At 54.6% G+C, this 26681-nt stretch overlaps 1 protein-coding gene across 3 annotated transcripts in view; it reads right to left on the reverse strand.

Annotated features, from left to right (window-relative positions):
• CACNA2D2 (calcium voltage-gated channel auxiliary subunit alpha2delta 2) overlaps positions 1 to 1761 on the reverse strand; it is a 115605-nt gene extending 113844 nt beyond the window's left edge. For all 3 annotated transcript variants that reach the window (XM_047850221.1, XM_047850220.1, XM_047850219.1), the window contains exon 1: positions 1681 to 1761. In XM_047850221.1, the coding sequence (XP_047706177.1) occupies positions 1681 to 1761 (81 nt within the window). The remainder of the gene's footprint in view (positions 1 to 1680) is intronic.
• Positions 1762 to 26681: the final 24920 nt, after the last annotated feature.

Genomic DNA, 26681 nt, shown 5'->3' on the forward strand with positions numbered 1-26681 from the left:
ACTTTCCCAGGAGCACACAGTAGGGGTGCTGAGCTAGGCTCCTATCTCTGGTTCTCACCAGCCAGGGAGCTCAATGGTTTAGACAGAACCAAATCGCATGCATGAAACGTGTGCATTATTTTCTCGCTGGCAAACTATCAGGGTCTGAGTTGTCCATGACTATAAAATAAATAATGTCCTCACACTGAGAATTCGAAGCATGGAAGGTTCTTGACCGGAGGTGCATAGTTAACTCCTTATGTGGGGTACATCTTATGTTACAATACAAAACTTGGAAAGGCACCTTGCACACATTCTAGGGAACTATCATTTCTTCATTAACCTACAAGGCTACACTTGGCAGTGCCCACTTAGAACCTAGTTAGTGCCGGGTGCTATGCCTGAGCATAAATTCACTTCTGTTCTGGAACAGCTTTTCCTACAGTGCCTTCTCTGGAAAGCTCTGCTGGCCTCCAAGTACGGCTGAGTCACTGAGAGTTCACAGGAAGAGTGGGATGGGGGTTACTGCAATTCAAGCCCAGCAATCAGGGCTGGGAGGTTCAGAGAGGTTGGGCCACTACGGGGAGGACACCCAGCAAATTGGGGGCTGAGATCTTCAGAGCTGGACTCTCTCTCCTTGTCATGCTACCACCTTGTTAGCCACCCCTGATCGGCCCATTTGTGCCAGCGGTCCTACATCCACAGCCAGTGTCAACATACTCACTGCCACCCCTATTTCCTGAGTGCCTGCTATAAGCCAAGCAGGGGGAAAGGACCAAGGACAAAACCCCATGGTAGCTTCCCCATAGAGGTGACACCTGCTGATCCCAGTCCTGACCAAGAGGGATGACACAAACAGAGGCATATCTAATCACTGGGTCAAGACCTGGACTCTTGGCTAAACCACCTACAGTAACTCTGTTTACTCTGCTGTTCCCAGGACAACCATCGGCAGAAGAACCCTGTTAATCCCCTGCTCGGTTCTGGTCAGGCGTCCTGGCCCAAGCCTCTAGCAACGAGCTCCCAAAGTCCCACAGGTCCCTGGGAGTCCCCCCAAGCACTCCAAGAGCTCAGCTCTCAGAGCTTCTGCATCTCCACACAAAGAGCGACGGCTCAGGAACCTGACAGCGACACATTTTGCAGCCTTCTGGGGGTGACGGATGGCCTGCTCTTCACATCACTATTTCAAACATTAACATAATCTCCGAGGATGAATGTGGTCGCTGGTGCCTAATCAATCACCCCTCCTGCCCTGATCCCTCAACTTGCCAAGCACAGGCTTTCAACCCATCTCCTGCTACAGCGCCTTGAGCAGCCAGCACTGCTCTCCACTGTTGTTTGGCCTGGCCACCCCACTCATTGCATGGACAGTCCTCAGCCTCCATGCACAACTGCATCCTGAACCCTCCAGGGCCTGCCCTCCTGCCTCAGGCGCTGCCTCAAACACAGACCTCACCCACCTGAAAACCTGAAAGCCCAACACCCCAACATCGGAGCTCACTGGATACTGTTCAGTACTGGGAAGAGCAGGCCAAGACCTAGAGGAGCCACTGATTTTCTAGTTATTTCCCTACCTGCCCCCACGGGCCCAGCAGTGTCCCACCATGCCAAACCTTCCTCACTCCTTATTTCTGAAGTCCTTCTCCCACTCCCACTCAGAAAAGGGTCTCTGAGCAGAAAGCAAAGGGTACCAGGGCTTACCTCACGGAGCTGCTGGACGCCCCCAAAAATCCGCATCACGCCATCGATCTCTTGCTCCAGGCGCCGGGCCCAGTGCTGCATCCTGTGTGCATAGAGGAGAAAGGTGTCAGGAGGGCCCCCCCTCACAGTGCTGGGACAGCCCAGCACTGAGTGACCTGGGGCATGACCAGTAGCAGCCACTCCTTCAGAACTCAATTTTCACTAGAGGAGAAACAGAGGCTAGGAAGCAGAGTGAGCCTATGATTCCTTTTGAAGACTAGACCTGGTGGCCCAGGCTCTCCTCACGTACTGTTGGACAGCCGGGGAGGAGAGCAGATTGTAGTTTAAATGCACTGAGGGAGTCCAGCAGCTCCAAGAAGCCTGCAGGGAGACTATTTTTCACTGTGAAGAGCTAGCCCTTGATGTGGATGCTCTGAACAGGGGGACTCTGGACACCAGGGAAGAGGGGGACATGAGTGAGCCACGCGGAGGCTGGGATCTCAGAGTCTCCTGTCCCCAAGGTTGGGTGGGGCCTGAGGAAGGGGAGGGAACAGGAGTCACTGCTGCCACCACCAAGTCATTGTGTAGCTGGGGGCAGATCCCTGCCTGCCCCCCTCCCAGCCCCCTGTAGGCCTCAACTGAGAAGGATATGGAGAACCTGGGGCAGAGACAGCCCTCACCTTTCCAGTACCCGGGGAAACAGATGCTATCTGAAGCTCATACATACACACCCTGCATGAACTGGCCACCCACAGGTCCAGTTCAGACTGTCCCACCCCTTTCTGGAGGCCTGGCACCTCCAGAGTCTTTCACCTAAGCCACCTGCCTGAGCAGGTCTCCTTCACACTCGTGTTACTGTGAACTCATACTACCCCATCTGTGTCTCAGTTTCCTCCTCCAGAAATTGGGAATAATTTAGGGCCACCTCGCAGGGTATGAGAAGGACATGAAAGCAGGTGGTGAAGGGTGTTGCACAGGAATATTTGTGAGTGGACAGGATGGACAGATGGCCACACAGCTCAGTATTCTCAGCCCACATGCATGAACAGGAATGGCATCTGGGGAGAGGCTTGGCCCAGGTTCTAACCTGCGACCCTTCCTTCAGGCAGTACGAGATCAGGTGAGCAAAATTATAGCGGTCCTTGACAAAAGCCAGCCAGAGAGATGTTCTCCACACTTCCAAAGGTGTTCTCTGCTGTGACACAGGCCTCTGCACCAATGCATCTGAAAAGGCATCTCAACTTCCTCAACCCACCAGATGCAGAACAAGGCCGTTCCAGGGAGGGCTCATAGGAGGGCTACACCACGGGTTAAGCACAGTCCACAGGGCAAGATACGAGTTGGGTGATACCAGCCCCCCAGCCTCTGGAGGAGGGACCCAGAAGCCATAGGATCCAGGAGGTTGTGTCTGGCCCTGGGCCTGCTACCTCCCTTACACTCCCCAGTGCCACTCAGGGCCAGGACTCTGCTAGCTCCCTGGGTCAGAAGAGCTTAAGCCGCCACCCCAGCCCCCTGCCCCACATCCATCTTCAGGCCTGTGGCTGGGGGGCTGGGCCTGTGCCATTGTGTGTGCCCGGGTCGGTTGGCATGGGAACTTGGAGCAGGAGGCGGGCGGATCACTAATTGCAATTTGCCAAGCTGAATGTCAGGACCATGATGGAAAAAAAAAAATAACATCAAAAGAAACAGGTATTAGCTTCAGCTTGTTGCTGGCTGAGCCACAGCCTGATGCCCACCTCCACTCCCCACCATGGGGAAAAAACTAACCCCACGCCCAGGAGGAGGCCAGGCTGCAGACCAGGCTACAAAGGGCAATCAGGCATCAGCTGCTAGCCAGGAGGAGGGCAAAGCCCAGCAGAGAATGGAGAGCTCGCTTGGCCCCTGCGCCTGTGTACCAGGTGCTGATTGCTTGGCCCTGGCTGTGGATGGACAGTGGGGCAGGTGGCTGTTTTGTGCTCCCGAGACGGAGCCCCGGGGGGGCTAATGTTGAGATGGGTTGCTGCACAGTCCTGTGTCCAGCTAGGTACAAAAATGGGTGAGGTCAAGGAGCTGCTCTCCAAAGGGAACCATTAGCTCTGCCCTGGCCCTGACCTCAGCCATTCACTGGTCTAGGGGACGAATGCCAATCATAATCCTTCCTGGGACTAATATGTACAAGGGCACCCGTTATGCACATGGAATGGTGCCGGCATGCCACCTGCTCTCTCGCTTCAGTCCTCACAAAGAAGCAAACGTTATCATCCCCAATTTACAGATGAGGAAACTGAGACACAGGGGCTTTTTGTGACCAGCCCAAGATCACCCACCCAAGAAGTGAACACAGAAGTTGATGCACGCATATGCTAGAGTCACCAAGGGCCAAGAGTGTGCACTTCCTCCCAGCTCTGCATTCAGGACTGTCACTTTGAGAACTTGAAATTGGCCATAGTGGGAATATTTATACTGCAGAAATCAGTAAATGCTACAAATCACAGTTTTTCCCCCTGGAAAGTGACTTGTAAACATTTACTAGCACACCACTGATTCAGCCCCAGGCTGTTGACTCTTTCCTACTGTATCTATAGGTCTCTCATTCTAGGATCTCACAGATAAGTAAAAGAAAATTAATTGGAAGAACAGACACGGATGCCAAGTTTTTATTTTGTTCAGACAACACATTATTATTACAATCACCATCATTTCATCTAAAAAGACTATTTCAACACTAAAAGAATTTAGAAGAGCCAAATCTCAGGATAAAATCGAATTCCTCCCAAGACACACACACTCTTTCCTTCCCTTCCTCCCTCCCACTCTCTCATTCACACTCATACACGCACACACACACACACTCATGCTCACAGGCACATACAATCTTCCCACTTCCACTCCCAGACTAAACAGCTCTAGACTCTGCTGTAGGCCACAGGGACGGGTCCACCCATGACACATCAGGACACACACATCCTCCTGGGATCTAGGGGTGGCTCTAGCCCTTGGTCTGGCACCCTGGGCCTGACGGACAGACCCCAGGCCCCAGCTACATAATGCCAGGGAAAATAAGTTACTCTAATTATTCACCTAAACCAAACCCAATTAGGAAGGCAATATGTATGTCTCAGGATTAAAAAGAACATGATAGGGGCACCTGGGTGGCTCAGTCGGTTAAGCGTCTGACTTTGGCTCAGGTCATGATCTCATGGTCCATGAGTTCAAGTCCCACATTGGGCTCTGTGCTGACAGCTCAGAGCCTGGAGCTTGCTTCAGATTCTGTGTATTCCTCTTGCTCTGTTCCTCCCCCACTCACGCTCTGTCTCTCAAAAATAAATAAATGTTAAAAAAAATAAATAAGTGAAATAAAATAAAAAGAACATGATAAATAAATCATTTCACTGTCACAGAGAAGAGATTCTGTGGGTTCCAGGGTTTGGCTAGGGTACCAGCGCTGGCTCCAAAGGGTGACAAAAGGAACTAATGAGGCCAGGAGTCAACTATGCACCTATAGAGTTCCTGTCTGAAGGCTGGAGAAACCACCCACCAAGCCAAGGCTAACCTTAGCCAGATACAGTCATACTCTTTCTAGCAGAATGGCATGGGGGATTTGGAAGTATGGGGGATATATCAGGATCCACGGACCTGCTGGGTCAAAAGCAAGCTGACCAAATCTTGTCTGGGCTCCCTTTAGCCTGGGTCCAGGTGCCTAGCTCTGCAACGTCTCCCTGGTCAGACAGTGTTGCCCGTGGGTCACCCTCCCAACAGGGTAGGCCCACCTGCTGGCTCCCTACATCCCTGTGATTTTCCATGCTCTTCATCGAGATGACACTGCTTATCTCCAAGTGTCTCTAAGTGCCAAATTAGCAAGACAGGGAGGAGAGAGAGTGTCTGGGAGGAGGCACGTGCAGCCAGGGGCTGCAGCCCTCAGGATGACTGGCATGGGCAGGAGAGGGAGAGGCTGAGGACAGAGCCTTGTATCCCTGTAACCTCCATGTGCCTGAACCCAGGGAGGTGCAGGCACTGGGGCCCCATTCCATAAGCTAAAAAACTGAGGCCCCTGGCAAGGATGGGTGCAGGGCCACATACTTAGAAAGAAGCCAGACCTGTCCTCCTGGCTCCATCAGCTCCCTGACCCCACCCTTCCAGGACAAGGCAGCTTCTGGGCAGCCTCCTGCAGCAGTGGCTGGCTGTGTGACCTGGAGGGAGGGGGAGGATTGAGCTCCGTTCAATTTTTTTTTTTTTAACGTTTATTTATTGAGAGACAGAGAGACACAGACCGTGAGCAGGGGAGGGGCAGAGAGAGGGGGAGACATAGAATCTGAAGTAGGTTCCAGGCTCTGAGCTGTCGGGCTCTGTGCCCCCCGACGCGGGGCTCGAACTCACAAACTGTGAGATCATGACCTGAGCCGAAGTCGGCTGCCCAACCGAGCCACCCAGGTGCCCCTGGATTGAGCTCCCTTCAAATCTCGGCATTCTGGTCTGTAAATAGGGGAAATGACTGGCTGAATAGTGTCAATGGCCAAATCTACGTGGCAGCCTTGATGTCTGGCATACTTACCAGGCACTCCTGGGGGCTAGAAGCCTATCCAATACAGCCCCCGGTGTTTATAAAATCTCCTAGGAATGCCTGCACTTGGGGAGAAGGATGTGGAGGGAGGCAGTGTAGAAAGGATTCCCCTAATGGCTAAGAGAGGCCAGGAGTGGGCAAAGGGCAGAGGTACACTCGTCCCAGCCCTGGCAGGCTGAGGGCAGCCCAGTGGGAAGAAGACCGAGGGGCTGCAGGACACCAGGCCTTGCTCTCCAGGGCACGCTTCAGAACTGAAAAGAGTAAGTGAAAGAAGAGGCCTTGTCACTATCAGGCAAGGGAGCAAGGTCATCCACATGTATGGTGAGGAGCTGGGGATGAGGACCCCCTTTAGCAGGCAGAACCACTGAGACCCCAGTTAGTACCCGGGGGAGGCCCTGGTCAAACTACAGAGCCCACCCTGGGGGCCTCCAGCTCTGAGCTGCACAGGCTCCCCCAGAGGGGAGGGGCAGGGCAGGGGGAGGGGGTAGGAGAAGCCCAGAGAAGGGGAGAGGGGGAGAGGAATGAGGGGAAAAAAGGAAAGAACCTATGTGCAGATGCAGCAGCACAGATTAAACTGTTGCCAGTTGTTAATTTTATACGCAAAGTTGTTGATCAGAATGTGATTTAATTGTACAGTATAATCCAGGCTTTTGGAATAAATTATGCAGAAAACTCATCTATAATTAAACAAATCAAAAAACCAGAGACAGGTGACACTGCAGGTTTACCCTCGGAGGGCATGGGTGGGTGTGGGCGGCTGGACCCTGCAGAAGGGCAAGGAGGGAAGGAGGCAGGATTTGTTCCAGAGCAGACAGGAGCAGGTCCAGGGAGGCCAAGGCCTAATAGGGGCCTCCCAATATCTGCCTCTGCGGTGTCGTCCTTACCACTGCTATGGAGGCATTTTGCCATCAAAGCCCAGCTGTAGGCTGCCTCCACCAGGCAGACTGCCTGGATAAATCTGGTTCCACTGGATACCTATGAGCAATCTACTGTCCCCCGACTAGCTCAGCAGAGCAGCCATCATGTTGGGGTTGGAGGTGTGCAAGTGTGGAATTGTAGGTGAAGCGGAAGGGGCAGATGGCAAAACAGAGGACTAGGCTGGGGCAGGTGAGGGGTGTGGGGGAGCAGGCACAGTGGAGGCCACTTGCTGCTAAGGGCATGTGAACCAAACTTGGCAGTGGTGGCAGCCCACAGGTCTCCTGCTTCTTTCATGACAGGCTGGCCAATTATTCTCCCAGCTCTGGGGGAGGCGATGATTTAAAATAAATTGCTATTTAATTATTCTGATTATATTTCAGCTGGCCTGCCACCTCCCACCTTGGTGCCTTCGCAGTCTTCTGAAGGAGAAAGAAGAAAAGATAGGGCAGGAGAAGGGTAGTAAGAGACAGACAGAGAGATACAGACATGAACAAAGCCCAAGAGAGGTGGGCTAGAGGGCCTGTGTCAGGCTGACCCCAGCCCAGGGGAAAATAACTGGTGAGTGGGCAAGGGGGCCACTCCCCACCCTGGCCTAGGGGGCCTGTGTCGGTCCCCCAACAGTCACCCAAAGCTCAGAGAACAGCTGTAGCCTCTGCTGAAGCAGAGCACCAGCCATGGCCAGCCCTCCCCTAGATTACAGCCTTGCTGTAAATAGCAGAAAACTCAAGGCTGCACCCCAGGATTGTGGCACCTCCGGAGCCACCTCTACCAGGGAGTCCTCCCTGACCACTCAGGTGAATGTCCCTCTCCACCTAGACTGAGTGCCAGGATCCAGCCCTGGCTCTTCTGAAGCCTTGAGCCAGATGTGTCCTTTTAGGCCTCAGTTTTCCTATCTGGAAAACGGAGATAAAGCTTACCACGTGTCTACTCTCAGGACCCAAAGAAGAGGCAGGTGGACACCAGGGTCCCGTGGAAGGAATGTCAGCAATGAGGACTGCCCCACACACTCATGTGCACAGACCCACAGTCCAATCTTCTTCCGCAGACCTGCAGCTCACTAAGCATGGGATTGCTGTGCCTCTTCCTTAGACTGAGGCCTCCAGGTGGGCTGCAGCCCTTCCCTGCACTGCCCTAGAGACCTTGACAGAGGCGTAATCCCTGGGAAGGGCAGGGCCTCCCGTGATCAGAGAAAACTTCCCTTTGCCTACTCAAGAGAGAAGATGCTTGAGCCTCAAAGGCCTTTTTCAGAGCTCAAAGCCAGTGTAAAACCCCTGACCCTGATTCGATCGCAGCCTCCCAAGGATGGCAGAGAGGAAAAGTCTAGCCAAGGTCATTCGCTCCTGAGAGAACAACTGCGCCCAGCTACTCCTGGCCAAGGACATGAGAGCGCCTACAGATGTGGAGGCCAGTCAGCACGGGGTGAGTGGGGAGCATGCTGGACCAGCTGATTCATGGTGGAATGAGGCTCCCCAGCTAGCCATCACCCCTTCAATAGGTAAACTGAGGCAAAGGACTCAAAGAAACTGGCCCATCTTCAACTGATTTGTGATTCAGCTAAACAAACCCCTATAGTATGGGCAACATAGCACCTGACCCCCTATGCCATCCCCATCCCACCATCCCCAAGCACACAGGGACAAAGGCAGTCCACTTATCACAAGCGATTCTCAGAGACCCGGGGGAGCTGGGGAGGGGCTGGTGCTGCCAAAGCTCGAATTAGTCCAAATCCATCGGCCTCGACTATGTGTATCTTGGGACCCTGCCCAAATACTGCTCCTTAATGAGGTTATTAATTACGGGCTGTCCCTTCCCTATCTTTCCTGGGGAAAAAGCTTTTCCTTCTAGTTGGCTCTCAGCTAGAAGGCAGCGAGACTGTGCCTCCCTCCCTCAGACTAACAGTGAACAATCAGCCAGCTTTAATTAGGGCGCTGGGTCCAGCCCAGTATTTACTCCTAACAGCCTGAGTGGGGGGAGGGCAGGAGAAGACCTGGAGCCAGAGAGCAGCATGGCCCCGGGCTGGGAGCGCCAGGCAGCCCACTTGGCCCAGAGAGGGATGGAGAGTGTCCAGACTCACACAGCAAATGGTCACAGACCTCGGCCTCACTCCCCACCATCAGTGCAGGATTAAGGCATACAGGGGCAGCAGCAGTCAGGAAGGACCCATAGACGATGTAGGCCTCAGCCAGGGTTGTTCTGGCTGAGAAGGGGAAAGAGGTTCCCCAGCAGTGGTTAGGAAAGCATGGAGGGTCACCTGAGCCTGACTTCAGTTTCTGCCACGGTTAGCTCTGTGACCTTAGTAACATCCTTTCATCTCTCTGGGAGTGAGGTGGTTGTCACACCCACAGTCACGGGGTTCCTGAGCAGGACCCTGCTCACCATACCTGGTCTGGAGTTTTCCAGCAGTAGGGAGAAGAGCCTAAGGGGGACGGCTCCAGCCTCCATGAGAGCAGCCCTTGCAGTACCTGGAGAGTGGCTGGGGAAGGCACCAAGGGGCAGGGAAGGCATGGGGACCCAGGCCAGAGTTCATGTTGGAGGGCCTTGGTGATGGCCTGGGTGGGAAGGAGGAGCTCTGAGGCCGTCGTCCCCCCAGCCCCTGTCGTATAACAAGCCCTGCTCTGTGGCCCACATCTAGCCCTGTGCTTCGTCTCTCCAGATCTCCGTTTGTGTCTCTTTGCCCAAGGAGGAGCGGTCTGAGGCCTCCACAGGCCATCTGGAGACTCATTTCCCAAGGGCTCTAATTGGGGTCTTCCTTCCTGGGGCCTGTGCCTGTGAGTCAGGCATCACAGCGGTGACAGGCCAGGGCTCTCACTGCACTGCCTCGATTCATCTTCAAGTCAGTTGTTCAACCCTACTCCCCAGAGGGGGAAACTGAGGCACAGAGCAACTGAGTGATGTGCCCAAGGTCACATAGCTAATGAATGCCAGTCAGGATGACACACACCTCTCCTCAGGACCCCAGTTCTCAAATGTCCAGCTGCTGGTGTCCCATGGCTACCTGGATGTCTAACAGGCCTTTCAAACTGAATGGATCCAAAACCGATTCCCCGACCTCCCTCTGGATCCTCACTCTCCCTTCTCTCCCTCACCACCTACTTCCCTTGACTCAGCTGATGGCAGCTCCCTCTGTTCAGGCCCAAAGCCTCAGGGTGACCTGGAATCTGCTTTCTCTCTATCAGCAAGTCCTGTTCACCACACCGGTACAAAGTGTCCAAATCTGCCCGCTGCCTACCACCTCCCTGGCCCACAGCCTGCCCCGGGTTGCCACCATCTCTCCCTAGGACACATACAGTCGTCAGCTCACCGGTCTTCAGCTTCTGCCCTCACTCTCACCTTTCCTGGTCCGTTCACCTCCATGCACAGCCTGTTGGAATTATGTCCTTCCTCTCTCAACACTATGCTGCAGCTCTATGCCATCACAGGAGGGCAAAGTCTGTCCAGCGGCTGTCCACCCAGTGGTATCCTTGCCCTTGCTCCTCAGGCCACACTGGCCTCCTCACTGGGGCTTGAATAGACTCCTGTACTCTGTGCACAGGCCTTTGCACATGCTGTTCCCCCTGCCTCGATCGGTCCTTCCTCAGAAGTCCAGGGGGCCCCTCTCTCACTGCCTTCAGGTCTCTACACACACATCAACTGCTTGGTGAAGTCCACTTTCACACTCCACTTTAAGTGGGCCCCCCAAACAGCAACTGATCTCCACATGCCTCCTGGGGGTACTATGTTAGCTAGCATTGCACCGGACATCCTCTCTTTTGTCTACAGTCCGCCTCTGCCTGGGGCTATGAGCCCTGAGGGAGGAGGCTCTCGTTCTTCAGCCGTTCTTCAGCCGGGAAGAATAGGCCATTTGCTAAGTGGCTGCACCTCCCCAGAGTCGGGTGACCTCCCCACTACCCTGCCCTACCTTGCGTGCCACAGGAGCAGGCAGGTGGGCTGATAGGAGAAGGCTGCAGAGGGCTGGAAGTCTAGTGGCTGCCCCAGGGCTGGCCCAGGAGGCCCTCCCTTTCCCTGGCTCCTCTCCGTATGAATTATTAAAGTTCATTTATGATGGGCCTGCCCAGGCCTGTGGCTTCTGTGCATAATTCATGGCTCTCCCAGAAGGGCTGGGCGCTGGAGCAGCCAATTTTTCCAGGAAGCAAAAAGAAAGTGCAGGGAAGGAGTAGCCCAGACCTGGGCTGTCTTCTCCATATCTCTTGTTTTCTTGTCCCATCTGGGGCACCCCAGCGACTCTATCCACCCCTGCCCCATGGTGCCTTCTCCTGCACGTTTGGATTCTGATTCCTAGCGCCTGAGTCCATGGGCTTTGTGCATGCTCATCCATCTCTGTGCCTCAGTTTCCCATCTGTGGACAGATGGAGTTGTGGTTTTCAAACTGCAGTGGCAGTCGGATCATCCACCTCAGCTCCCCTGGTGGGTGAGGATCATGGATCTCCGGGGCACCGACACCCAGGTGTCATTGTTTGTGAATTTCCCAGCAGTTTAGGGCTGGGACACAGCAGTGAACAAGAAGAGTTCAAGAACCAGCTGAGGCCTCTCCAGAGTAAAGCAAAGGGTCCCAGCCAAGGACACAGGGTATCTGCCAGCCACTCTGCCCAGAATCCACCGTCTGCTCCCCAGGCTGGGAGCCACCTGCCCTAGTCACTGGCACAGATCGTGGACATTTTTAGGTCTGCAGTACCTGCTTCTCTCTCCAGCATATTCCCCAGGGAGTCGGGCACAATGGGAAGGTAACCCCTACTCAGGCCCATTTAGCAAATGGATAAACCAACGTTAACAAAGCTGACTCTTAGGAGGGGGATATATCGCCGCAGCCTCTGTATGCCCATCCCTGTGCTGTCACGGGGGAGCCACGTCCAAGCCTGGTCTCAAGAGGTGCACAGTAGGGTTGAAGCATCTGGAGAGGTCACCAGGTGGGTCAGGGAGGAACCCAGGAGCTTCAGCTGCCAATCCCTGCCCCATACCAATAGCTGAAGCCTGATTGGAAGTGGTAACACAGGCTCTATCCATGTGTCACCAACTACTCCAGTCAGATTCTGTGATTCATTCGTCCCCATCTCCCCTCCTGCACATCCTCCCCACCCCCCAAAGTGAGTCAAATCCTCGATGAGCCACAAATAGCTGTCCTCTGTGTGCATCCTTGACATGGCCTCCTGCCTTGAGGAGAACAGAGACCCCCCCACCCCCCACTCAGGATCCTCTGTTCTTCTTCAGGACAGAGATCTCCCTGTGGAAAATGGCAGGGCCCCGGAGGACATCCAGGTACAGAGACGAGGTGGAGCAAAGACCATAACTAAACCTATCAGGCCCAGCTTTGTTCTCTGGCCTTGTGCCCCTTCCACCAAGTCATCTCCACTAGGAAGTCTTCCTGGATTTCCTCCACCCCGTCCCTAACCTATAGTCCTCACCTCATTTTATTGACCCTTGCCTTAAGTTGGGGCTGTAGCCTGGTCCCATCACCACGCTCCCTTCAGAGCTTAGCTTGCAGTATGGCAAAGAAGAGTCTTCTGGAAATGCCTCAGGATATATTTACCCAAACATCCTGCCCTCACCAGACTGATGTCTACCCTGTTCACCTCCTTCAGCAGTGGGAGAGAAGCTGCAGGGCAGGGCTGGGAAAGGGCCTCCAACTTCAGCAGGTGGCATAACACCAAGGAAAGGACCAGTGATGTGGAGCACTCACTGTATGCTGGATGCTTTGTGTGTGGTTCCCACTGATGTCACACAGCACCCACGGCTAGGTGCAGACCAGTCCAGGCCCACTTCATGGATGAAGACTCTGAGGCCCAGGGGGTGAAGCAACACACTCAAGGCTACACAGCCAGTCTATGCTGAACTGTAATTTGAACCCAGCAAAGTATGGCTCCAGAGACCAGGGCGTGTCTTCTAGGGCCTCCCTAATCTTAAGGTGGATGCCAATGGCCAAGATTTAAAGATGCCAATGGCCAAGATTTGAGAAGGGGCCTGCCCTTACATTCGAGCCCCTACTGCCTCCCCAATAATTGGGAAATTATTCCTTATACCCCTCCAGGGCTGTCCTACCATAGGCATGTTGTCTCAGCACTGTGAAGCCCACGCCCCCTCCAATTCCCCCCTAGAGAGCCTGGACTAGGTTGGAAGGAGGGATGCCCACTTCCTCTGGGATTTGCTTCTTGCTAGCACCTAGCTTCTCAGAGCCTTGAAGCTGCATGTAAATCGAATGTGAGTGCTCAACCCGCCTTGACACGCTTTGGGCTGGTTACTCTCAGGTGCTCTGTGGTGAATCCTTTAGCAATGCAAATCCCCTCTGTGGGCTGCGTGGCATCCAGAGCTGCAGCAAGGAGGGGGATTCAGCAGCCACCTCGGCAAGTGCCCCTCCTTCTGAAGAGCCCCAGGGAGGTGGCCAGGCAGAGAGGAGCCACTCTGCCTGGTGAGCCTGAGTTGTCCTTGGGGCTGGCTTAAGGAGAGCGGGGCTTATTCCTGACAAAATATTCTGCAGGTTGTTTCCAGCCTTCCACAAATTCCCCACTAGCTCATGTACTCTCTATTCATTCATTCAGATGGTTACTGGGCCAGGCTGCAGGCTGGGCACTGGGAAGGGAAACAGTGGTGATCAGGGCAGATGTGAGCCTTGCCCTCAGGAGCTTGGAATTCAAGGAGAACAGACATCAGATCTGATCCAGACCCGATGAGTGGAGGGAAGAGGAGTCTAGTGATGCATGCCAAGGGCCTGACCCAACCTGGGGGGCTGGCCAGGTGAAGGTGGCACTGCAGAGCTGGTGGGCAGTCCAGACAGAGGGTGCGGCAGGCACAAAGCCCAGGAGAGAGGTGAGCTCTGCCCACAACGAAGTCCCGTGAACACACCCAGACCAGCCACAGGCACCAAGGCAGGCTGCTCTCCCACACGGAGTCCTGCAGAATTCCAACCCCAGGTACGCAGGGAGCACCTCCACGTGCCAGAGGGTGGAGGGTGCTGGGCTCCTGACAGCAGGGAGATGAGGGGAGCAGGCCCTCGTGTCCCCCTTGCGCTGACTTGTGGGCCACCCCTGCCATGGCATCTGACCTATGTTTACCAGCCCAGTCCACATGTCCCCAAGTCCCCCAGTCACATGTCCCCATGTGAGAAAGCAGGGTTCAGAGTGGCTACCCATCAACTTTGTGAATTTTATTTAACATGAGGTTTCCTACTACTTGCCCTGCTGGGAGAGGTGCTTAACACACAGCCCCCGCCCTGTGAAAGTTCTCCATCTGGGAAGAGTAGGCCCTGGGCTGCCTGGGTGTGGAAGGACCCAGGGAAGGTGGGCCCTCTGGGCAAGGGAGAAAGGGGAACTGGCAGAGAAGTGCTTGGTCTCCTGGGAACTAATTTCATGCACTCATTTGTTCCACAGACTACCCAGTGCCCATTAAAACCTGGCCCTGGTGCAGAGCCTCCTTCACTGCCTCCAACACTGCCAGGTACTTTGCAACCTGTGACCTCCACCCCCACCCTCTGAGCCCCCTGGCTGGGGGCAGCAGGAAGCTGTGAGCCTCCACCATATACACATTAGAGGTGGGGGATAGTATTATTATTTCCATGGCCTAGATGGGGGTTCTGCCAGTGAGACCCTCCTGCTGCCACTCCAGTCAGAGGTGCCCACAAGTGCAAAGCACTCACAAGTTTCCTGGTATTTTTAACACAGATACTGTCACTAAAACACCATCTCTTGAGTACGGGGCAGGTGCTCAAAAAGTGTCAGCTAAAAGACTGGACACTCCATCTTCACAACTATAAAATACAGGAAATGTGATCTCATTTTAGAGATTAGGAAACTAAGGCACAAAATGACTCAAACAAGGTCATAAAGGGGGCTCTCTTTGTGACTCACAGCTTCTCCCCTCCTTGATTCCGGTCCCCTGGACCAGGCTTTCTAACAGGCAGCAGGTAAGTGCAGCAAGGCCAGCAGAGTCCATGGCTCTGGCTCCGTCCCTCTGGACAGCCCCATGAAGTCCCCACCCTTCTCCATGTTAGAGTAATGGCTTTCATACGCCACCAATCTGAAAATCCCCTATGAAATTTATTTCCCCCGGCACTGGATCAGGAATCATGGCAATCACACCACTTAATGGCCTCTGGGCTTGTTTCCTGCCACCCCTCTCCAGCTGCTCTGTGCCAGTGAAGTTAGGGCTGTGGGGCCCCAGTCAGGAGCTGTGCACAGCCCAAGGCATCCTGGGTGCTAGGAGGCACTGTCCAGGGGTGCAGCAGTCTGGGGAACACATCAGCAGCACAGGGATGGACACCACCTGGAGCTTCGGGAACTGGGGTTGGATCATATGGATGAGCCCCTCCCTTACCGTGCTCCTGTCCCTTGTCCTTGCCTCCCCACCCCCACCAGTGGCTTTCTCTCAGAGCAAAGTGGGTCCAAGTGCTTTCCCCAGGGCCTCCACAGCTCTGAGTGGGAGAGGCCTAGGACCATGGGAATGGCTGCAACCCTGAGAAGGCCTGTCAGAACTCCATCTGGAGAATAAGTCCTGCCCCACCTCCCCCACTAATACCAGAGGTGGTGTCTCCTCACCCCTTGGATGCTGCTTGGAGCGCCAGCCATGCATAGTTATCATTTACTCAGCCTTGCTTCCATTTCTTCTTCACTGACAGTCTCCCATAGACTGTGAGCTCCTGGAGAACAGGCCCAGCATGCAGCTAAGCGGACTTGGGCGGGAAGGGGCAGTCAGGAGGTGGGTCCTGAAATTCAGGCAGGCTGTGGAGTGGTCAGCAGAGTAGTTGAGGCAGGACCAAGTGTCAACACAGAGGAGCAGTCAGGAAGGAGTGTGGCAGCCAGCTGAGGAGGCCCAGTGATCTCCCTGAGACAGACCATAGACTCTGGCCACTGGCCACATGCATAGGCATCTAGGAACAGCTGGCTTCCACAGGTACCACAACCAGAAGACTCCCCAGAACCAGTATGCCAGCCCCCACCCCCGCCTTCCCTGGGGAAGTACCCTGTGCTGGGTGGGGCAAGGGGGAGGGGTGATCCTGCATTTACTTTCCTGTCCCTACAGCTATAATTCTCTACCTGGGCTTACCTGGGTGGCTCTGGAAAAATATTGATGCCTAGGCCCTGCCCCTACCCAATTAAATAACATAGCCCCATGGGCTCCTGGACCCACCTCCCCCTCTCCCCTAAGGACAGACCTTGGAGGCAGCCCCTGGGCTGGGGCATCTCCTTGTGAAAGAGCCACAGGAGGGTGCGTGGAGTGGCCTTTGCCTCATGGCACCAGCAAAGCTAGGCCCATATGGAGGCCCTGTCCCAAACAGTGTAAAAGCTTTTCCAGCTTCCAAAGACACAACTAGATTTGCCTGCAGACATCTGTGTAGACTCTGTTCAGCAAACATTTATTGGGCACTTGGTATGTGCTAGCCTGGAGCTCCAGCCAAGGACAGGTGGCCACTGCCCCTGACTCTCCCAGGCACAGAGCCTTGAAAGGCAGGCAGCAAAGACTATCGCAAGACAAGAATGGGGGAGCCTTCAGGCAGCCTAGGAAGCCCCTGACCCACAAGGGAAGTCAGGGGAGGCTTCAGGGAACAGTGACTTCCAGTCAAGCACTAAGGGATGGGCAGAGGTCAGCTGGACAACAGGCAGGTCCTGCTTGGAGCTGGCAAGGCCCTTTGCAGCCCATCTGACTGCTCCCTGGCTTACTCCATGCTCAGTGCATAGTAGGTGCTTATTAAGCCCCCATGGAAGATGATGGCGCTGTCCTAGTGGTACTCAGTCCTGAGGGCAGAGATCCCCTCCTGTGTCCATTCCTGTGCCCATCAGAAGCAGCCCCCTTGGCTGTGGTCTCCATAGTAGCTACTTACAGAGTAGGACAGAGATGAGAGCAACACAGATGGGGTGGCAGGAGAGCATCATCCTCAGCTATGGAAGGATCCATCAATCTGGAGGGTCCCAGGAATGACGATGATACTGAGGCTCAGAGAAGGAGGACAGGTGGCTTGCCTAGCCTCCCACAGTGAACTGGACACAGGCCAAGGCTAGGGCAGGGTAGGAGGACACTGGCAGAAGGAGGAAAGGAGGCCCATACCCTACAGCACAAGCCCCTGAATTTGTGGGCCTGCAGCAGCCAAGGTCTGGCTTAAATACTTGACCTTGCTGCCTGTCTGTCTCCCTCCCTCTGAGTCTTCCATAGGTAAATCTAGGCACCACCAGGGTGGGAGTGGGGGATGGAGCAGGTAGGAGGATGGAGGGTAGGGAGTGGAGTGATGGGGGAATGGAGAGTGAACCTAGACTGCCCTGCTCCCCCATTCCATGTATGCACACGGGATCACAGTACCATCATCAGCTCCCAGCTGGTGAGTGGGAGAAGGCCTCAAAAGGAGATTCAGATCAGAGGAGGCCTTTCTTGGTCTGGAGGACTCACAGCTGTGCCAGTAAAGGCCAGCCCCAGAGAATCCTTTTCTCTCACTGACAGGTAAGGAACAGTGACCAGAGGGGCACCCAATCTAGGAGCAAGACAGAACCCAGGGCTTCTCCCAAGACTTGTGCCCTTGGCTGACTGACTCCTAGACACTGTGCCCAGCCTGGACCCAAGACTGATGCAGGCAACAGAGCCCAGAGAGTAGCAAGAAGGGCCAGGGGCAAGGTCATGAGAATGCAGTCTCGTTGGAGCATGGATCTTGTCATATCCATCAAGGGAGCCAACCAATGGACACCCAGTCCCCTCTGTAGTTAGCAGGCACAAGTATACCTACTCCACAGCTTCCCCCTCCCCAAATGGGAATCAAGTCTCACAGGCAGCACCCAGCCAAGTTCAGGCCCTCCCCTTGGCCATATCCATGGGTCACTTCCTCAACTCTGCAGCAGTAGGACATGCCCTCTGTCTGCATCTTCTCAGTACACCCACAGCCTCCAAGGACTCAGGGGGTACTACAGGCCCAGTGAGACAGCCGGCACCTGTGAAACTATGCCCCAAGGAACTCAGTCTGATAAAAAGAGGCAGCCCTTGGAGAGGAACAGTTGTGAAGAGTGCAGGAGCGTGGGGGCACCCCGAGGGTCCTGTGGTCAGGGGACTGCCTGGAGGAGGTGAGTTACAGAAGGGCTGTGTGAGGCTGTGGCTGGGTGTTCTGAGTACTGGGGTGTGAATCCTGCTTCCATCACTCACTACCTGTGTGATTTCAGCATTACTCAGCCCTGCTGAGCCTCAATTTTTTTTGTCTATGAAATGGGAATAAAAATGGATTAATCTCATTGGATAGGATCCATGAAATATATCACCCAAAGCACAGCTCATAGTGACTGATGATGTAGTTAAAATAACTACTTCCTTAATAAATGTTTCCTTGAGCATGGACAGCCCCCCCCCCCCTTCCCTCCCACCTTCTTCCTCACCCCTACTCCACGTTGAGGCCTCTGGTCTGGTCCCGCAGCAGAAATTGCCTTCCTATTTTCCATTATTCCCCGCTTCTTGCTAACAAAACCCAAGTCTGTAAAAATCTCTCCCACCTCCAGCCCCAAGGTGACCCCATCCTTTGCTCAAGGGTAAATCCTGATTAGCTGGAGCCAATCACAATGCAACTTCCCTACTGCCAGTGATTGGTTTACAGTAGACATGTGACCCAGCACTAACCAATGAGGTATGAGGGGAAGTTGGCTAGGGGCTTCTGGGCCAGGTTTTCTAGCCTCTTGCGAGGAACCCAATAACACCTTTACTCCAGTTGTCTGATACCTCTAATGCCTGGAGCTATGGCAGCCATCTTGTTGTCATGAGGGGCTTCAGCCAAGAACAGCCCCACTAAAAATGAGGCCAGCCATGCAGACTGCAGGTGAAGACTTGGTCCTCAATGACAGGCTAAAGACCCACCTCTGGGCTCCCTGGCAGAAGATAAAGGAACTAATCATGATGGAAAAAGTCATCATGCTGTGGTTGCCACGGTGGATACAAAAGCTGCCTCTTTTCCTTGCAGCCAAATATACTCTTCAGACTTGCCTTTTGAAGGATAGTGGTCAGCTCCACACCTACTCCATACCAACACAGGGTTGTCAGAGAGGCCCACAGGGGTAGGGAGCCAGAGGAGGGCATCAGTCAGAAGGGCTCTTGGTCTCAGTACTTGGGATGAGCAGACCAGTACGATTGAGGGATATGGTGAGCAAAGACCAGAGCTCCTACTAGGACCTGCAAGTGGCTCTGCCTGGCTGGAGTCTGGATATTCACAGGGCTAGTGGCCAGAGACAGGAGCCAGCCCAGGCAGTTCCTCAAATGCAAAGTTGGGAAGGAGGGCTCTGCCCATGGCAGGCTTCTGGGTGCAAGGTCATAGTTAACCCTCAGTAGGAGGCACTGCAGCATGCCTAGGGGGTCCAGGAAAGGAAGGGAAGACTCCCAGGTTCTCACCATGCCCACCCGGGGCAAAGCTCACAGGGGGAAGGAGAAATGTCCATTTGTGAGAGTCCTCAGCACAGAAGCCTGTTTTGCCAGCTCATTTCTCTTTTCTAATAAATGAAGTTGGGGGCAGGGCTGAGGTAGGTTGTTTTGTTGTTTGTTTGTAGGAACCAGTAGCAGCACCAGGCCTGACCTTTAAGGCTTCAAATGCAGCATTTCAGGCAGCGCCGGCAGGCAAAGAACACGGGCTGCAGAGGAAAGTTATCGAGGCTAAAATGCCACGTCAGGCTGGAAACTCGTAGCAGCAGGGACCTCTGCCCATCTCAGGATGGGCGGCCCATTTTTGCCCATCTGGCAACAAAGCTGTCCTTCCTGAGGGTACCCAGAAAGCCCTGCTGACTCTAAAGTGGCATGGGGGCACCAAGGTGTGTCCCAGAGGAAGATCAGGAGCTGGGGCCTCACACCACACAGGCGCCTTGCTCTGTAGGACTTGCCAAAAGAGGCCTCAAATTGCTCCTGCATCCCATGTCAGGGATGTTCTTATTATGAGAACCAGTTGTATGTCATAGTGCAAGGACGGCTAAGTGGGGATCATTCTTTGAGCAGCCTGTATTGAGCACTGGGGACTGGGTCCTGCCCACAGGGTGTGTGCAGCCAGAAGACACAGAGCGGGGGCCGGGGGTGGGGTGGGGGTGAGGCTCCTCTCTGCAGCCTCAGACAGCAGCTTCCTGGTCTTACAATGGAGGTGTCTGGGTCCCCAGGAACTTCTGTGGCTGGGATATGTCCTTCCCAAGAAAGGGAACCATGCAAGGCCCATACTGCCCAAGGAGATAGTCCCACCCAGGCACCCTGACCCCACAGGAACCCTCACTAGCCCTGCAGGCTCCAGACCCCTTCTCAGTCACTTCTGTTCTTTGCGGAAGCCTCCTCCTGAAATGCCGAGGACACTGGGCTGTCCCAGCACTGACAACACAGGCCCTGAGAATGCCAGGAAAGCAAAACTAAATAGTTCTCTCGGACATCAGAACCCATCAGATCAGGGGCGGAGCTGAGCTGGGCACACAGCAACCCCAAAGGTCATAGCTCAGCACACGGCACCCAGACAGCTTGCTTATGAAGACTCGGTAGACAAAAATTCATCTTTGAAAGGAAGAGATCTGGCTGCAGATGCCCCAAATAGAGGAACATGTGGAGATTATCAAGCTGAAGGTATTGTACCCCAAATCATGCCCGCAACTGACTGCACAAATATTTTCCTGGGGGTAAGAACCCCAAATCAACAACAGATGCTCCAAAGGATGCCAGTCTCCCTCCCTTCCATGTGCAGATGAGAGGCACCCGCTCCAAGAGGGGAAAAATGCCAGCCCAAGGTCACACAGCAAGGGTTTCCACTCTCCCTGCACCCCAACCTCCATGCTCAACCTCCAGATTCTCCACAAGTGGAGGGCTGTTTGCAAATATGCTTCACTTCACAATGGACTCACCAAGCTTCTCTGAGTCCCAAGTCCTCCAGTGCATCTAAATACCATTCAATTTGCAAAAATTTGAATTACAAGGACACAGCCTGTGTGTTTCCTTCACAGACTGTCATCGCGCCAGTTGGTAGATGATCAAACTTTCCAGATCAGCCTTAACTCAGGCTGTTCCTGACATAAAAGTTTGCAAAACACTGGTCCTAACAACCAGGCTGCTTTATTTCCCACTGCCAGCATTTGCCCAGCTCTGGCATTAACTTCAAAGGCAGGTGCAGGAGGGGGCCATTGGGAGCACATTCTGGGTACAGAGAGATAAACCATGCATATGCCTGCACGTACATATGTGCACACATGCACAAGCACACCCTCAACTTCGCATTCATATGCACACACACCAACACCTATGTACACATGTGAACGTGGGCATGCACACACACCTGAGCATATGCACACAAACAACATGCAAGCATGTGCACACCGGGGCACACATGTTCACACACACCCAAACACATGTCTTCATATACAAATGGACATTTACACAAGTGAACACAGCTAACACACATGTGCAAACACATACAAGAGGACACTCTTAGACACTTCCATTCACAAGATTACATGTGCACACAGGCCAAGGCAAAGGCCAAGCACAGGAGGAAAGACCCAAAAGCCACAAGTGAGTCTTTGGTGCTCGCAGGGCCCAGCTGTGCAGGGGGGGTCACGGATGATGGGAGAGGTTCCTGGTACTTGGAGTGCAGACCTAGCTGGACTGAGAATCCTCACAGGTCAGGATCCACATGCCCTCATCATGCACTGTCTGGGGTCAGGCCCATCCCTCAGGACCTTTCCTATCCCAGTCCTGTGAGGCACCACAATCAAGGGACTCTATTTTACAGACAAGGCCCCAAGACCCAGAGAGGCTGAGGAAGTTCCCAAGGTCACACAGCTGGTGAGAGGTGTGGCAGAGCCTCAGTAGCACCAAGCAGGGGACTCATTCAGAAAGATGTGGCCAGCAGGGAAGGAAGGCATAGAGGTGGGAGCCAGGGACCCATGACCTCAGGAGGGCAGGGAAGAGAAGCAGAGGGGCAGCTCCTCCCTCTCGTCGCCACTCCTTTCCCCTTCAATTAAACAGTCCTTACCAAGGTGGGGAGAGCTGGATAAAGATCAGCAGGAAAGACTTCCCGTGCCCCTCCCTCTCTGCTAAACAATTAGGTTGATTAGAGCTCAAAGTGGGTCAGTCGGAGAAGCAGCTTCAAGACACCCAAGGTGTGGCCAGAGGCCAGTGGGAGGTGCAGGCTCCTCACACTGGAGGAGATGAGGTCTAGCTGGGCTGGGGGTCAAGCCTCACTCCGTGGCTAGAGCACAGTGTGAAGAGGAGTGGGAAGACCCTGAACCTATCTTCTGAGGACACGAATGTCACAGTCAGAAGAGCCCTGGAAGAGAGGAAACTGAGGCCCAGGGGGAGGAAGGGCCTTGTCCAAGGTCACCACCATGCAAGCTACCCAGCTGAGAGGATTGGGCTGGAATTGCCTTTGACAGAGGTCCCCCCAGGACCAGACCCTCAAGTCCCCCATGTGAAGATTCCCTTCACCTAACCCCAACTAGACAGGGTCTCCTACTCTGTGAGGTCCCTCCCCCCCACCCAACAGGCTCAGGCACCAGCACTAGCAGCCGCCTGGAGCCAAGTGGGCCAGACCAGCCTCAGAAGGAGAAGACCTAGCTCAGGTGAGAGAGGAACTAGATGGTCCATGAGCAGGATCAGGCCCAGGGAAACCAAACCTGCAGCCTAAGTCCCACAGTGGTAGGGCAAGGCAGAGCAGCCCTGCCCCCAGGTCCTGCCCGAAAAAGGTCAGGCTCAGATTGTGTGGGCCTGAATGACAGCATCTTTGACTCCTTTTCAGTAGCTCCAAGATATCCCCTTGGGGAGTTTGCAAGCCCCCCAGGGGCAACCCAATCCATTGGTGGTCACCTGCAGGGCTAACTCTCCCCCCACCAACCTTAGCCACAGGCAGCTCGGAAGGCTCTTCAGGTTACATAGGACAAGAGAGGAAGGGAAAAGAAAAAAAAGCAAAAACCACACATGCACCTCCCTCTGGGAATACGAATATTGATCCTGTAGCTTCTTGTTTAGACAGTAGGCACCGGAGGAAAAAAAAACAAAAAAAACCAAAAACCCAACCTGACATGAACAGAAGCTCCCCAGTTGGCTGAAGGAATGTAGCCAGCAGTGGGAAAGCCCCCCACCCTTGCCTTTATGGTAGCCTAGACCCTGGTGTTCCCTCCTCCTGCCTGAGGCCCTGAGCCTACTCACTTAAAGACACAGGTCACCAGTTCCCGAGGCAGATCTCAAATCTAGAAGCCTGCAAGGACAGCAGCGGTGTGCGGGAAGAGGAAGGAGAAAGAGACCGCCCCCTACCCACAGACAACAACCTGCCAGATGGGACCCATGCCACAGGCCTGCCTACTTTGACTCTCCCAAACCTCCAGCTGCCCTTTGAATAGCTCCCTAGCCCCCCAGATCCCACCTGTCTGTACAGCATGAAAACTTGTAAGATCTGTAAGATCTGAGTCCTCTGAAGTCCCCTCAGTGCTCACAAAACTGCCAAGGGACTAGAGGATCCAGTCTCAGGTTTCCATTAACACCCTCATGCCCCTTCTCTCTGGAATCATACTGGAATCTGGAGGGGGTGATGGCATCTTGGCATCTCAAGATAGGAGTCCCTCCTACCCACCCCTCCATTCCAGGCTGTCCTGGCCTATGACTCAAAGCTTTGGAGAAGAGGAAACTCTGAGTTGGGGGGCCCCATGATCAGTTGTGTACGTGTGGCAAGGGATGGAAGTAGGATGGCAGTGAAGGCTTGAGCCAAGGAAGGCCCCCTCAAGGATGCCTGAGACCCAGAAGAGCAGAGGGATGGTGTGGGAAAGGTTATAGCTGGAAAGCCTAGGCATGCTTCGTCCAAAGACCTAGGTTTTGGTTCCCTACCCCCAATTTCCTGGGCCCAGTGTTCAGATGTGCCCAGGCCCCTGGCAAGGCAGCTAAGCATCCAACAGATTAGTCCTCTCTCAGTCCTGCCTCCAGAAGTGGTGGGGTTTTGGGCAGCACCTTCATCTTTCTGAGTCTCAGTCTCCTCATCTGTGGGACGGGCATGGGCACAGTTTCTGAGGTCAAGGTAGTAATGTGGATAAGGGTCTGGCCTGGGTTCATTGAGGGGAGGCCCACCATTAGACTGGTGGTGTCCCCCACTACAGTTAAGCTGGGCTTCAGGGAGTGAGGGAGGGAGGTGGTCCAGTGTCTGTCCTCAAGGAGCTGATACCCCATGTGGGTGGGTACAGCCTAAGCTAGTGGCACAACCCAGAGGCCTCCAGAAGCTGTGGAAACCCCTGAGGAAAGCATGCACTGATGAGAGGACACATGAGCAAAGCAGATAGGAAGACACTCAGCCTATGGGAGCAATATTAAAAGATGGGGGGGGGGGTAAGGGTCCGTCAGGCTGTAGCATTAGGGCTTGATGCTAATGTTTACAATAGCTGCCACAGTGCCCACCCGCAGAACCCTTCCTGCCCACCAGAGGCTACAGCCTCTTGCATGAATTCTCACCACCAGCCTCTTAAGCAGATTCTCTCATCTCAGGGAAACTGAGGCAAGGTCATCCCAATCAGAGAGTCAGCTCTGGAGGCCAATGCTTGAGTCTGCTGGGCCTACACCTAACATCCAGCAAGTCCCCAAACTGCCTTCTCCCCAGGAGCTGGCACGGTCCACCCATACACATCTGAGGTGCCAAAAGCTGGCAGTGCCCACCTGCATACAGGCGGAAGGGAAAAGGAGGCACTGAGTGTAGAAGTGCTCACTCCACTTGTGAGTCAATCTCTCCTTGGGGACACTAGTGTGACTGAGAATCCAGAGTGAGACTCACCCACAGATTACGAGGGGACTCATCTTAAAACGGCTCCCCCCATCTTCTCAGGGGTCAGTCTGACACAGCTGGCTAGGAGGAGGTGCCCAATAAGGGTGGGGCACAGGGGAGACAGCAGCCAAGGGTCTCTCTCTTCCCAAAGCCTCCGCACCAGGAGGAATGTGAGCACTTGGCAGCCCTGCATGCCAGTGGTAGTGGCAGCAGGCTGTGAAGCCTCGCCCCCTCCCTCCTGCAAAAGCTGCGGCAGGTCGTTGGGGAAATGGGGGACCCAGATGTGTGATGTTGCCTCCCTCTAATAGAGAGAGTCACAGGGAGGTGAAGACGCGGGCTCAGAGGCCCAGACAGACACACGTCACCCACCATTAACCGTAGCTAGACTGACGCATGCCCCGTCGTGGGCACTCAGGAAAAGGAGCACGTACTCCAGCTGTCATTAATCTGCTGGGTGGGTCCAGACCCCTCAGGCTCTCAGTTCCCCACCCACCCGCTGCCAGAGGAAAGGAGGTGTTGGTCAGCATCATCACGGGGGCAGAGTGGGGCTAAGAGGGTGCCGCCAGCCAAGCAGCTCAGCCTGGCGCTCCACCCAGCACTCAGCCAGGGCCCCACAGAGTAGGGGACAGAGAAACCCAGGGATGCTGGAGAACAGGGGACAGAGGTCTCACAAAAGAGGCGGGCAGGGCAGGGTGGGCACGGAGCAATGAGAGGGATGGGCAAGGAAGTGGAGAAGGAATGGGGGTGGGGGGAACCCAAGAAGGGGGCCAGGGAGGGGCCAGGAGACAGCGGGAGAGACGCAGGGAGAGGCAAAGCCGTTGCCCTCGGCAGCAGTGGCCATTCACCGCTCACCATTCCTGGCCGTGGGTGAGTGAAATTGGAAACAGGGAAGCAGGTGAAAGGGAGAGTGTGCTCTGACTCCTCCTCCACCAACTTCACCTCCAAACACATGAGTGCACGTGTGCACACACATGTACTCGTGTGTGGCCTCCTCCAGGTGGGGTGAGGGAGGCCCCCGCCCCCACCTCAGCCACCAAAACCAAAGCCCTGTCCCCACTCCAGCGGCAACTCCTCTGTCCTCCTTGATCCAGCGGCAGCCTCGGTCCACTTCGCCTAATGGGGAGAGGGCCACGCTGCCACAGCAATTATAGAAATAATGGCTACCGAACCCCAAACCCACACTGGCTTAAAACCCAGAGGCTTGAGGACCCGAGCCCCGTCACTCTGCCAGATGCTCATGAGGAAATGATTTCCTGCCTAGGGCCCCCTCCACTGAGGGGTCATCACCTCGGTGCCATGACGCTGAGGCCCCCACTTCCCATCTCAGAAAGCCACCTGTATCAAAGTCTCATTCTAGCCTGGCCACACTGACCCAGAAGAGTTCAGGGAGGCCATCCACTCCCAAGCAGCCCCACAGCAGCCGCCTTAGCCTTTCATGTTAGTTCAACAAAAGCCCCCACCAGCTAGCCATGGTCATGCGGGGCCCCTCACTCCATTCCCTCCCCTTCCTCCCTCCAAGGATCAATGGGCATCCGCATCTGCGGGACCAGGGCAGCTGAAGGGCGATGGCTGTCACGGTAAATCCTGTGTGTCGTTGTCACATTAGTCACTTCCCTCTAGACCCTCAGAGCCGCGCAGCCCCCACCCCACCCCCACTCTCATTCTCTAATTACGGTTTGCAAGACATGTCCCAAACCCTCAAATTAGCTCCAACTCTAACGACAACAGAAGAGTGTCCAGCTGGAAATGTGCTGCTGCCATCACACCCGCCTCATCGTCTTCTTGCTGGGGACAAAGTGACAGGTGTCCACTCTGGTCAGGGTCTCACACTGTCCTTCCAACGGAGACCCATGCAAGCCCAGCAGC

The sequence above is a fragment of the Prionailurus viverrinus genome, chromosome A2 (assembly GCF_022837055.1).
Source record: "Prionailurus viverrinus isolate Anna chromosome A2, UM_Priviv_1.0, whole genome shotgun sequence".
Lineage (NCBI taxonomy): Eukaryota > Metazoa > Chordata > Mammalia > Carnivora > Felidae > Prionailurus > Prionailurus viverrinus.